Source organism: Myodes glareolus, chromosome 1 (genome assembly GCF_982192425.1).
Source record: "Myodes glareolus chromosome 1, mMyoGla1.1, whole genome shotgun sequence".
In the NCBI taxonomy this organism is placed as follows: domain Eukaryota; kingdom Metazoa; phylum Chordata; class Mammalia; order Rodentia; family Cricetidae; genus Myodes; species Myodes glareolus.
The window spans coordinates 116,407,309-116,420,661 of NC_142026.1; the positions used below are offsets into that span (position 1 = coordinate 116,407,309).

The following is a 13,353-nucleotide window of genomic DNA, read 5'->3' on the forward strand; positions in this document are numbered from 1 at the left end:
CTCTGATGAGGAGGGGTACTGGGATGAAATAACACATCACTCCCACATACCATTTACATACAACTCCTACACTCAAGAACTGATGACCTAGGGTACAAATTGTTCCTTATCCCTGGTGTTCACAAAGGCTGCCTCTGGTTTGGGGGGGGGGGCATAGGACAGGAGGTGCCAAGGAGTGAATCCAGGACTTCACTCCTGTGAGGCAGTCTACAGGAACTGTTCCACTAGTCCTGTGTGTGATGTTACAGACCTGGTATGGGGAGAGACACTGAAACATAGACAAGTCAGATTTGGTCATGTTACTAAGCTCAGATGATGATACAATCCACAGGGGGACAAAATAAAAATGTTATTTAAAACAAGGGTTACCCTCTCTATTGGTAGACCTGTCAACTCCAGCGTCGTCAATCCGGCCTCTACCCAGCCAAAAGAGAGCTGGGGTGAAAAGAAATGTGCTCTGCCCGATGAGAAGACACCCCCATGGCCTCCGCTGTTTCCCCACCCCTTTTATTCTATTGCAGTGAGCAGGAAAGGGAAGCATGGGATGAATACGGGTCATTAGCTTTCCTTGAGAACCTTCAGTGGCAGTGGTGAGGAATCACTAATCAAATGCTGGTTAATTCCATGCTAACAGCCAGAAGAACACAGAAAACATGAAAAGGTCTCAGACAAAAATCCCTTGTCCGGGCCTTCTCTAAGCCTTCACACTGTATTTTTCCTTAGTTTTTTTTTTTTTTTTAAACTGCCCCTCAGATACTTCCCTGTGCTTTTCCACAGAAGCATACACTCCCCAGAACTCAGTAAGCAAGGTTCCTCCTACTAGCCTTCCTCCCCATCACCGCTAAGAAAGCTACACCCACGGCCCCTGTGCCAGCACACTCCCCACTTTCTCACCACACTCCCCACTTTCTCACCACACTCCCCACTTTCTCCCGTGCCTCTCACAGCTTCACGTTCTGACTTCTACAGTTAATGAAGTTGAAGCAGAGTGTGCCGAAGTGGCTCATATCACAGCGAGAACAAAAGAACCGATCACCGTGCTAAGCACTCACTCTAGCTCCCTGAACACAAATGTCAGGACGAGAGAGTTCGTACCTCCTACCGTACTGTGACAAGGTAAGTTCACATGCTCGCCCGCTGATGATGGCTTTGAGCCTATTTATCTGAATCTTCTGGTAGTGTCTCTACTGTTCAATTATGTGTATGTAGGCAAAAGAGAGACCTGCATGTGAGTGCAGATGGCCTCTAAGTGTCAGATCCCCTAGAGCTGTCGTGACAGGTCACCTGACCTGGGTCATGGGAATGGAATTCAGGCCCTTACAAGAGCAGCAGGGACTCTTAACATTCAATACACAGATACACAGGGAAAAGTCACGGAGCACAAAGATGCCTGTTGGTCACCTCTAATGCTACGAAAAGAATCCGCGGAAATCTAAAGCTATCATTTTACCTTAGTTTCTGGGGATGTAAACAATAAAATCAAAGGCTAGGGCACTGATAGTCATCTTCAAACGTAACCAGGTAAAGCCAGGCGATGGTGACGCCCATCTTTAATCCCAGCACTCAGGAGGCAGAGGCGGGCGGATCTCTGTGAGACTGAGGCCACCCCAGTCTACAAAATGAGGTCCAGAACAGCCAAGGCTATGTAGAAAGACCCTGTCTCAAGAAATATATAAGTAAATAAATAAACTCCCCTCAAAAGTAATTGTGTAAAAACTTGCGTTGTAACTGTTCCTCCTCAGCCTGGAGATTCACCATGAAAAGGCCTGCTACTTTGCAAAAGGAATGGATGTGTTCTACAGTTTACTATTCACCAAGGATCCCACGGGTTGGCTGTGCTGTAAGGTGTTACCTGGCGACAGAGGGCAGGAACAACAGTCTGGCCTTGAAGCAGCTGGGAGCAAGCCTGCAGAGGCAGTTGCAGAACCAGGCTCCCCACACCCCACAGAATGCAAGGAAGGTTGACTTCCAGGTTACCACTGCCCACCCTGCCTGTCAGGACTGAAGGTAGTGGGGGAGGGGAGGACGGAAGTTTGTCAAAAGCATATATGAATCCAAAGACTTGTTCACATTCTAGGAGTTGGATACAGAAGACGCCCATGCGCGCATCAGACCAGTAGGTCTTGGTGCTCTTTTTTTAATGTGTAACCCAATCTTAATATGGCCACTAGGCACCCTCTGTGGTGACTGGTAATCCCTGCTATATATTCATGCCCATCAGAAGAAAACTCAAAGCCTAGCCTGATTTGCCTTAAAGAAGGTTCCTCTTCTGATCTGCTAATGTAAACAAATGTCACTTCCACATCTCTGCAAAGGGAAGAATTGCGAGGAATAAAGCCCAACTGTTAGTACATGCCCCTGAGACAGTATGTCAAAGAAGAGAGCCAATTTTCTTTTGCAAGCTAAATATGGAAACAGAATGTAAGTCTATGATTTGTAATATACAGGCAGCGTTTAACAGACTTCCCTGCACCCCATATGTCAAAATGATAATATTTATTCTGGGCCAATTATTCCTAAGAACCTACAAATGCACACACTGTGGTGGACCCCATTGACACAGAGGAAGCGACAGTGCCCCCGTGACACGGAGGGATAAAAGGCACGGAGTTTTGTATTGGAAATATACAAGTCTTCCCTTCCTTCAGAACTTGCCCCTGCTCTTCACAACGACTTCTTTATATTCTACAAGTCAAGTGTACAGGATTCGCTTCGCTTTCCAAATCAATGCAACACATACAAATTCCGTCTCTCTCTCTCTCCCTTTAATGCTAATCTGGATGAACCACGGACACTGGAAGCACTAAAGCCACATGCTCAAACGTACACCATCTCCAACAGAAACTTGGCAGCGGTTGGTTTGAAGCAAAGAAAGTCCTGAGAAGCAGCTTCTGGCACAGGCCAAAGGAGTCAGAAGTGCACTCCCTTGCAACCAGAGCCCTATGGGGTCCACCCTGCAAACATGTTTGGTTCAAACACGACGGACCAGCCACTTACCAAAACCACAGCTTATTCCTGATGTAGAGAAGCAGCTCCCAGACTTAACCTGCACAGTCCCAGCCAGAAGGCAAATGCCTGTTCCGACGCTGGCGACTGCACAGTGAGAACTCAAAACTTGGGTATGAAAGCTCAGGATGGGGGACCACTGACGACCAGCTCCTTAACGCAAATGCAACCGACGTCTTAAAGAAGAGTAACCAGTCCTTCCTCTGACACCGACAAGTTCAAAGGCAGGCACAAGCAGGTTAACACCCAGTGTCCCTAGAAAGGAGCTGTGTTTAATTCCCAGAGCGCTCAGAATGATCATGGACCCAGGTTAGTTAACTCACATTTCTGCAGTTTGGAGTCCCAGAAGAGGGGCAAGAATGGGTCCCTGAGAGGTTCTAGCAAGGTTTCTCTTGGCGGAGAGAGAACCCAGTAAACAAGTCCCACACTGTCCCGGCAATGTCTGGACTCCTTTGGAACATGCATGAGTGCTTCCCTGCTGGACTTTGGACAACACCCAATGCGGAGACCATCACAGAGAGAAAACAATCCAGGTACTACAGCCCGTATCCTAATAAACAGATGCCAGGAATTCTATACAGAAAACGGGGGGGGGGATAATGAAATACCAGAATGCCCCCTGTGTTCCTTACCTTCCATGTGGGGAGGGGGGCTAACATGCTAATCCTGAGAATAGACACTCACATTGGTCTGAAAGGGACTCCCCTGTGTGTCCACGTCCCTCCACATCACACCAGCACCTGTCTAATTCAAGCACTCAGTCACAAGTCATTCATCTTCTCAGGAGACAGCTGTCAAAAGACCATCCACAGACCCCCAAGTTTCCTCAGAGCGGTTGCAGAACAGGAGCTCACGACTGGCCCAGGACCGTCAGGCTAGAAGATCCCATCTGGACTGATGTCTTCTTACTCGCTTTACCCAAGTCACAGGACAACACAGACTGGGGAGGGAAGGGGGAGCGCCCACAGCAAACAACAGCCATTTAACCTCCTCCGAAGGCTACAGTCACAAGCCGAATCTTGTTGAGGGAGTTTTTTATTTTAGACGTGTAAACAAATGAACGAGGCTGAATTCTGAATTCTAACACAAAAACAAGCAAGAAACTCCGAATTGGGGGGGGGGGGGCGCATGACAAGAAATCATTGATAGGAATAAAGCAGTCTATAGAAGAAAAAAATTTTAAAAGATGCTTAAATTGAAAATAACAAGGGCAGAAACCAAGTCACCTTTTCTGGTTCTGTATGTCCAGTTCTCGTCATCTGCTTCCACCTGCTGCCCACAAACGGACAGCTCTCCGTCACTGCGAAACAGCCTCTTTGTCTGCCTGGACAGGGAGGAGAAATTTATCCAACTCACAGCACGTGAGAGAGAGCCTGGGTTTGCCTTGAGTCTGAAGGAACCTGAGGCGCCTTCCTTTTTCATCTTCTTTCGCATCAAAATCCTCCAGAGACAAAGGGCAGCCCAACAAACAAAAAGCCGGCTTTTTAGAATTGGCCCAGGGCCTTGAGAGGAGCCTGCCCCTTCCCACTTACCCAGACAACGCTGAGAGTCGGGCAGGCATTGTGCTTCTGTGTGCCCAATTAAAAGAAAAAGGAAAATGAAGGATTAAAAATATATTTTTTAAAAAATGGTTTACTCTAGCCACACTGCAGCACCAATTTCTGGAGAGAGGTCCACAGGCAAAAAAAAATAAAAATAAAGAGAAGTACAAGCTTTTAAAAATGAAACACTGTGGTCATTTAAGACACACTTGCCACGACTTTGCAAAGAAGAGCCAAGGTACCCCGACACTTGGCTGTATGGCTAGCATCCCTAAATGTAATGCTACGCCTCTCCAGGGCATCCTTCCTTTTGAAGGCAGAAAGCCAGCTTCTGGTGGAGGCGCTAACTCCCCACCCGGCAGCAAAAGATCCAGAATCAAGCAGGTCCCCAGTTTAAAGTTCACCCACACGTTACTTGGGAGAAATCAAAGGGTTCGGCTCTGTCGTCTCGGCACAGGGCAGAATCATAAACCGCCCACTTGCCCTCCTTCCCGTCTGGGAAGCGCTCCTAGCCGCAGGACTCCACAAACAATAAAACAGGCTGCGTGGCTATCGCTGGGATTACAGAGTAAGCACTCCAGCGAAAGATGATAGGCTTGCCCGGGACTGAAGGCACCTCATTGGCGACGGAGAGCCCCGCCCCTCCACAGACCACACTTCAGTGGTAGCTCAAACTTCTGAACTCCTGCAAAGCGATGGGAATGCAAGCCTGTGACGAACGTAGTCGCCTGAAGATCACAAAAAGAACTGGCTTGCCAATTACTAGACCCACTTGTCAGAAAAGGTGTGATCACCGGAAGCCCTTTTCACGCGGCTTTGAGTCCCGCTGTTCCTTCCTATTGGGGGGTTAAAAATGCCATTCTCAAGGATAAGGTAAGTGGTTTCACTTTGTTTCCTGCTTCCAGCCAAGGTGAGAAGCAGCCACGTGTGCACCTGTCTCTGCTTCCCCTCCTGCCACCCATAGGCAGAATGTGGGGCACAGCACCCCTCTTCAGCCTGGCCCCAGGACCTTTCAATGGCCACACTATCAGAGAGAATCCGATTTAAAAACAATGCTAGAGCAATCCATTGCAAGCTAAAGCAAAGCACCTAGAAGCTACCTTGTGAGGCAGAGGAGCGTTTGTAGCCCCTCCCCTAGGTCCCTGTGATGCCTTCCTCCTGAATATCAGCATCCCCTGCCCCAGAGCTATAGTCTGAGTGTGGCAGACAGCAACAAGCAGAGAATTAGTCATATCAACACTCACAAGTTTGCTGAAAATAAACCGACTAAAAGTTCTAAAAGCAGCCAGGCGGCGGTGGCGGCAGAGGCAGCACCTGCTTTGATCCCAGCACTGAGGCAGAAGCAGAGGGATCTCTGAGTTCGAGGCCAGCCTGATCTACAGAGTAAGTACTAAGACAGCCAAATGGATACACTACACAGGGAAGCTCTGTCTGGAAAAACAAACAAAAAGTCCTAAACGCAAACTTTGCATCACAAAGTCTATTTCAGCTCTCCAAGGCTACAAGAGAGGTTCTCTTCCATACCAGGACCGAGGTGTTCGCTGAAGAAGTTACAGAGCAGAGTGTCTCTAGGACAGTTACTTCTCGTGCTATACCAGAGCAAGACACGGGGACTGAAAGGCCAAGTGACAAACCAGCCTAGTTAGCACTGATGAGGAGTTCAAAGCTAATAGGATTCTCAAGAGATCCTGTGGTGTACTGGGTCTGCTTCAGCACTTAGTTTGCTATGATCTATCTATGCTGACCATTATTACCAGTGCCGAGACAATGAATGACACCATCAGACGCAGGGGTGTGTACACCCATCCTCCCGGTACTGAAGAGGTAGAGGCAAGAGGAACAAGAGCTCAAGGCCCTCCTCCTCTAAATGAAAAGCAGTCAGCCTGGGCTACATGCTATCCTGCCTCCAGAAACCAAGAAGCGAAAAGAATTAAAGATAGAAAATAAGGAATTTTTTTATAGACAAGTGCATGCGCCCTGAATGCTGTTCAGCATCACAGAGTTTCGTGGGACCATTCCCCGGTATATACTCCTGCCCTCTAAGAACCTGTGGACCCCAAACATTGAGCACAGATCTCTCCAACTTGCTGTCCACATCTTAGGGTTGTAATTTACAGCTATCTAAGCTTTATAATAAACCCCTTGCTGTTCCCTGCACCAGAAGTACAGCTGAGTTCCCTTCAACAGGCCTCTTGGGGTATGGGCACAGTCTCGGTGCACCCGAGCCAGGAATCAGGGCCTGCTCCTCACGTATCCCCAGTCTTGCACACATCCAGCAAGAAGCTAATTCAGGGGCAAGAAGAAAACTCAGCTCAAGCAATCAAGAATAATAATTGGCCTATTTAGAACCAAGGCTCAAGACTCGCTCTTAAAGTTTCTTATATTTATACGGGCCGGAGTTATTTGAAAAATGTAATTTTACCCTAGATGTAGGTAAATGAAGAAACTGGATTTAGAGACACTGTTCCACCAAACCACAAAACAGATCTGATGAACCAATCCTCCGTGTTCTACTAGGCTATGGTCTAGATCAGCAGTTCTCAACCTGTGGGTCATGACCCCTTTGTTACATTATGATCCGTAACAGTAGCAAAATTTACAGATATGAAGCCATGAAATAATTTTATAGTTGGCAGGCAGTCACCGGAACATGAGGAACTGTAGTAAAGGGTCACAGCATTAGGAAGGTTGAGAATCACTGGCCTAGATGAATGCATATTTGCTAATACAAAGAAAGCCACATACTTTAAGTGATTTTACTTTTGGCGAATGCAACACTTCGAGTCAGCCCTGAAGGACTCAGTTTTATTCACGTGCCACGTGGGCTCCAGAAGAGCCAAGTGGGCTGTGTCAGCTACTTCGTTCATTCAAACTGCATTCACTGAGCAACTGCAAAGACACACACCTTAATCACTGGGCTCAGTCTGGGCTGTGGAGCCGGTGTGCCTAGCACCTCCCAGGAAATGCTGTACTCTTCGCAATATTGCTATTGAGGAGTAGTATGAGCTTTAGAGTATCGACGGTTTTCTCAAATAATTTCAGTCATCTTCAAAAATCCCAAAATGTCATAATTTCACCACTCCACCCCCCACGGAAAGCTACGGAGAACACACCCTTCTCAGATCTTGTCAACAGACCTGCTGAAGAAACATGAATCCGCTCCTCACTGTGCTGGGTTTTCCCCCTGTCCCCTCCTGCCATCAGGGCTGTCACACTGCAACTTCTGCTGCCATCTCGTGTGCCAACACCGCTCCCTCCTACCACGTGGCCATGGCTCTGCTTCAAGCAGGGGGAGCAGAAAAACAAGCCTGCTGAAATTACATGTTTAGCGGGATGGAGCCCGTGCGGCCTCACAGAATGAAATGCGTGGCTTTAATACAAGGGCGTTGTCACAGCTGCCTCCCACTCGTACCCTTGTCCTTTACTTGTGTGACTGCAGCCCAAGGGTCAGATGGCAGGATGATGACATCGGGATGGATCTGTGTCAGCGGATGGCCGCCTGCACCTTTTATATTAAGCCTTGGCCCTTTGGGGGTCACTTACCAATAACTACTACCAACATTAGAAGAAAATGCGTCATTTTAGGAATAATTAAAATAATAATTAAATAATAAATAAAATTAAATAATAATAAAATAACTAAAAGTTGCCTATAAAAACTGAGAGGCACTGAACTATGAGGTTAGGGAAAGTTCTAGAACCATCTTCCTGAGTCAGTGCCCATGAATTAGAAGACATTTACTTTCTATCCAAGTCAGCAGATAGATTGGATACATTGAGAAGCCTTGCATGTTGTACCAGCATCCTGAAAACCGAGAGAAGTCAAGTCAAAGTTTTCCATCTAATAAAAATTGTTAAACATGACAGGCTATACGAGGAGACAAGCCCCTCCACCAATCAGGCGTGAAATTACTCTACTTGCCATCTGTGGAAAATGCCAGCCAAGAGCAGGGATTCGTTTCAAGTGCGCTGTGAGTTCTTTTGGCCTCTACACCCTCAAATGAGCGCTGTGGCTTCTAATTTCCATGTGTACCTCATCTGCTCTTTCGAAGGAGGAAGGGAAGAGAGAAGAGGAGAGGCCAATAGAGAACAGTGCTGGACTGCGGAGTGGGTGGCCTGGTCACCCTGCGGGGTAGCAGGGAGCCAAAGTGAAGACTTTTGAACTGAGACAAAGGGGGTGGGGGCGGGAGGCACACACAGCTATTGGCAGCTTGGCCTGGGGGAGGGAGAAAGCAGTGTATTGTGGCCCTTATCACATTACCATCCAAATCTCCCAGACAACCCTCAGGGACCTTTTACTTCTGGGACAGGGTGCAGTCGGGTTCCCAACTGTCACTTCCTATGAATAATTTAAGGGCAGAGTTAAGTGGAAATCTTTCTATGTAATTTGTACACACTAATAATTAAAAGTCTCTCTCCCCATACAAAAGTAAATGGTGTGAGATCGTTACTGTTTGTCTTATTTGGGAGTGGGGGTATTGTTTTTGCTGCTTGGTTAGTTTGGTGTTTGGTTGAGGCAGGGTTCCAAATAGTTCAGGTTGGGTTCAGACTTCCTAGAAAGCCAAGAGTGACCTTGAACTTCTGATCCTCTTGTCTGGACCTCCCAGGCTCTGGGTTAGCCCAAGTTATTTGTATCTAAGAAACAAAACAAAACCCACAAAAGCAAGGCCATGTTGCTCCCATAACCACAATCAAATTCTCCTTGGTACACTAAATTCTCAGCTACCATTGCATCAATGTTCAACAGGAAGAAAAATTAGCTCAGGGAGTGGGGAGGGGGTGGTACATGCCCGTGATCCAACACTTGGAAGACACAGGCAAGGTGGATCAGAAAATCAAGGCCATCCATGGTGGTGGAAGGCTCTAGAGACAAGCCTTAGCTACAAGAGAACCTATCTGAAAAAATGCAAAGAGCCTGGCATGGGCCTGTACATTGGTAACCCTGACATTCGGGGACTGAAGTAGGATGATCATGACTTTTGTGTCAACTTGGGCTGAAAGGTCTGACTTTTTGTCATCTGTCCCTCTCCATGAATGAGTAATATTGCTCTCCTCAGATGACGAGACTAAACACACGCATTTGTCTACTGTTACACATCAGTGAGTCGGAAAAGGCCTCCATGAAGATCTGACACCCCGCGCCTTAGCCCCCGAGGGATCACTTGATACAGGAGCAATATGGCAGCAGCAGCACCCTGGGTCCCCTGAAGTGAGGCACACGGCAAGGAATATCGCCAGCAGCGGTACACAGAACGCTGGTGCCAGAGTACAGAGACCATCGGAAGATGTGGAGCAGTCCGAGGTCCAAAAGTAGAGGTCTATGCCCACTTTAACCCCCACCTAAGGGGTTCAGGTGAGAAAATTCCCTAAAACTGAGGATCAACACTACGATTTTTCAGATACAAGAGGAGCAAAGGTAAAACCCTGAAAGGAAGCGCCAAGCAATCTTCGAAAATCTTGACTTCATGGCTGTTGACACCTTTCTGGTGGCCTCCGCAGTGACTGTTATGGTTATTACTGTTTCCTCAATCAGACTTTTATAAGGCTTGTTAAACACATAAATCCCAGGGGGTCTTATTAAAACACGGAGTCTGATTCAGATCTGAGGAAGGGCCCAAAATTCTGAACTCCAAAAGCAGTCAGCTGACAGCGGTGCACGGTCCACCTCTGAGTCAACATGTCCCCCAAGGACAGGGATTCCCCGTGAAGGAGTGAACCATGGAGCCATCCGTTCATTTCCCTGTACAGTTTTCCTTTTGAGCTTATGTTTCAAGATAAGGACATAACTAGACCTTCTTCAAGGTGATCATTCCTTTATAACCAAACCCCCCAATTCAGAATTGAAGCTGATAATAGAAATGTAATCTGAATTAAGGAGTGACTAACAAAATCTCACTGCTCACACTATCATATGGCTTGGTTTTAGGAAAGACTCCGTGCCCTTCTTAATTTATTCAGACATTAATACTTGCTCTCATCTCCCAGAACTCCATAAAATCGGTGATCTACCCCACTGTTGCAGTGAGCCCTAATTCAGAATCAGAGAACAGCCCCATTCTCCTTGGTTCTCCAGAGAAATGGGCTGGGGCCCCTGAGGCCCTGTCAGGTGAACCTAACCCGTCAGAAGCAGTGTAAAGACATTTTGGTTTTCATCATTTATTTTCCTGGTAGATGTTTATGACAAAAATGTTTTCAGTCAACCTAGACGACCTCCCAAAGCATTCGTTCCGTTTTGCTCTAGCTTCCCAACTACACTCAGCTTGCCTTACACCGCACACTGGGGCGAGCTGGTTTTTTTTCCCCCAGGCTTGCTATCAAGTCAACCAGCTTTCACTACATTGCCAGTCCAAGTCAGAAGCACACGCCCATCTGAACAACACCAGCAGTGATTCTAGCGAGCTAGAGGAGCCTTTGAACAATGCCAGTTAACAGAACTGGGTACAAAGTGCTTAAAATGCTTTGGATCAGTGTCACTCGGAACCCAAATTCTTGTCAGGGGTCATGATCACAGCATTCTGGAGACTGAGGCAGAAGGACCTGGAACATGAGGCCAGCCTGAGCTACACAGTGAGACATTGACTCAAAACACACAAATGAAAAGAACGTAAATTCAAGTTCGTCTCCAAATAAGTAAATATAGGTAAATACAAATATCTATGTGTACGGGGTGGGCGGGAGAGGGCAGCTGCCTAGGCCTCAGTTTGTGTCAGTTTGCGAGTCATCTCCAAACAGGACAGGAGCCCAGATAAAGGAATCAGTTCAAATCTGTATTGATCCCCTCCTAGGAAATGAGCCAGGCTGTAAAATACAAAAGATAGCTGCTAGCTTGGGGGGAAAATAATGTTTATTGTAGGTCACAAATATCCAGTTACTTGTAACATAACAGCAAAAGAGATTGAAAAGACAGCAGTGCCTTGAGTCAGGGCTCGAGTTTAGCTATTGTGATGAGAAATACTCCAGGCTGAGATTCTCAGGATCGGAGAAACTGGATCCATGGGTGCTGTCTTGGTAAAGCCACTCCCTGACGTGGGAGTTGAGGCATGGAGAAAGCCTGGATTTGCAGTATTTGCCAGTTCTCCTGGTGGAAGGACTCCCACCAAGGCCAATTTCAAGTTGGCAGTAATTTACAACCAGCTGCTAAAACCCTGAAAATCCAAGAACTGGCTATCACGCCATTGGATTTTGCCAGCATATACTTCAGCACAAGCGGTGCCACAGTAGAACATAAACAATAGGACTGCAGCTCGGTTTTGTTGTAGTATAGGTAGGAGGCAGTGCCTGCGTGACCTCATATGCGGAGAGGGTATGCATCTGTGATTGGATTATGTAACTCCCGTTCCAGAGGCTCCAACTCCTTCCTCTGGCCTCTGCAGATACCTGTACACAATGTTATCCATATATACACCCAGGCACACATACATACCTGGTGTAGGAGGTCCTTCTGTATTTGTATTGCTTTCACTGGTTGAATAAAGAGACTGCCTTGGCCTTTTCATAGGGCAACCCTTAGGTGGGCAGAAAATACAGAACAGAATGCTGGGAAGAAGGAAAAAATGTGTTAGATGCCATGATTCTCCTGCCCGAGAAGGACGCTAGTCAGCCACAGTCAAGTGACGATACACATTAATAGAAATGGGTTAATCAAGATGTGAGAGTTAGTCAATAAGAGACTAGAAATAATGGGTCAGGCAGTGTTTAAATGAATACAATTTCTGTGTAATTATTTTGGGGGTTAAGCTAGCCCTGTGGCGGGATGCGGCAGGCTCCTTCTACTACACATACCCATGAAATAAAAGAAACAAATAGACCTTTAATAAAAAAAAAAAATTTGAGATGAGGCTATTAAGGGTCCTCTAGGAAGAGTGCTTAATGAGCTCTCGGGCATCCTTTCCACATAAGAGAGGGATATAAGAGGACTAAAGAGGAAAAGGAAGAAGCGAGGATGGAGAGTGAGATGAAGGAAATCCCTTCTGGCTGCTGGACCAGGGGTTGGAGCTTGCTGGAGCTTGCTGGAGGCAATACAGAAGGCATAGTCCTCAGATTTCCAGGACTATCAGGAAGTACAGGGCTGTGTGTTAAGCCAAGTGTGAGGGAGAATCATACAGCGATGTCAGAGAGCAATACATGGAAGTGCAGGGGAGGGGGGTGAGTCTACAACCTGTACTGTCTCTACCCATCTCTATACAAAGAAACCAGAGTTTTGTTTTGTTTTGTTTTGTTGCAGTCTTATACATTCCAAGTTTTCTAATTTCTTTTCAACAATCTACTTCAAGGTACTTGTAAAATGCAAAAAACCTTGAGAAAGTTCTCCGAAGCTGGATTTTTCAACTTTTATTTCAATTCATAAAGTTTGACAAAAAAAAAATCAAAAGTGCATGTACTAAGTGTTCTAAACCCACTTGACACTAAGCTGGTGACTTACAGAGGGACTGTAAGCACACACTTTCTGTACCTTTTCGCTTCTGTTACATATAAATGCCAGGAATAATACGGGGGGGGGGGGAGTACCTTAAAACACTTTCAGTTTGAGATTCTACTAAAAACTCAATGTTTAGTCAATAATGCCTGCTTTATAGTATTTGTGAGGTAAATCAGGACATAATTTTAAAATACCGCATTTGTAATGCAATGGTTCTAATTTGGATAGTAATTTTTAAATTGAGACTATATAGATGTAATGCAAAAAGTAATCTTTTTAAAGGCATTTATTTATCTTAAGGGTATTGGTATTTTGTTGGCATGTATCAGATGCATGGTACCTTCAGAGGCGCTGGGACTCAGCTACAGATGTTTGTGAAGCCACATG

At 46.4% G+C, this 13,353-nt stretch overlaps 1 protein-coding gene across 6 annotated transcripts in view; it reads right to left on the reverse strand.

Moving 5' to 3' along the window:
• Nhsl1 (NHS like 1) overlaps window positions 1-13,353 on the reverse strand; it is a 225,387-nt gene that overhangs the window by 129,528 nt on the left and 82,506 nt on the right. For 2 of the 6 annotated variants that reach the window (XM_087911593.1, XM_048425103.3), the window contains exon 1: window positions 4,233-5,038. The exons of 3 other annotated variants lie outside the window; for them this stretch is intronic. In XM_087911593.1, the coding sequence (XP_087767719.1) occupies window positions 4,233-4,440 (208 nt within the window). In that variant the 5' untranslated portion in view covers window positions 4,441-5,038. Of the gene's footprint in view, window positions 1-4,232; window positions 5,040-13,353 lie in introns of those variants that run through there. One more of the 6 variants, XM_048425108.3, reaches the window with a different exon arrangement.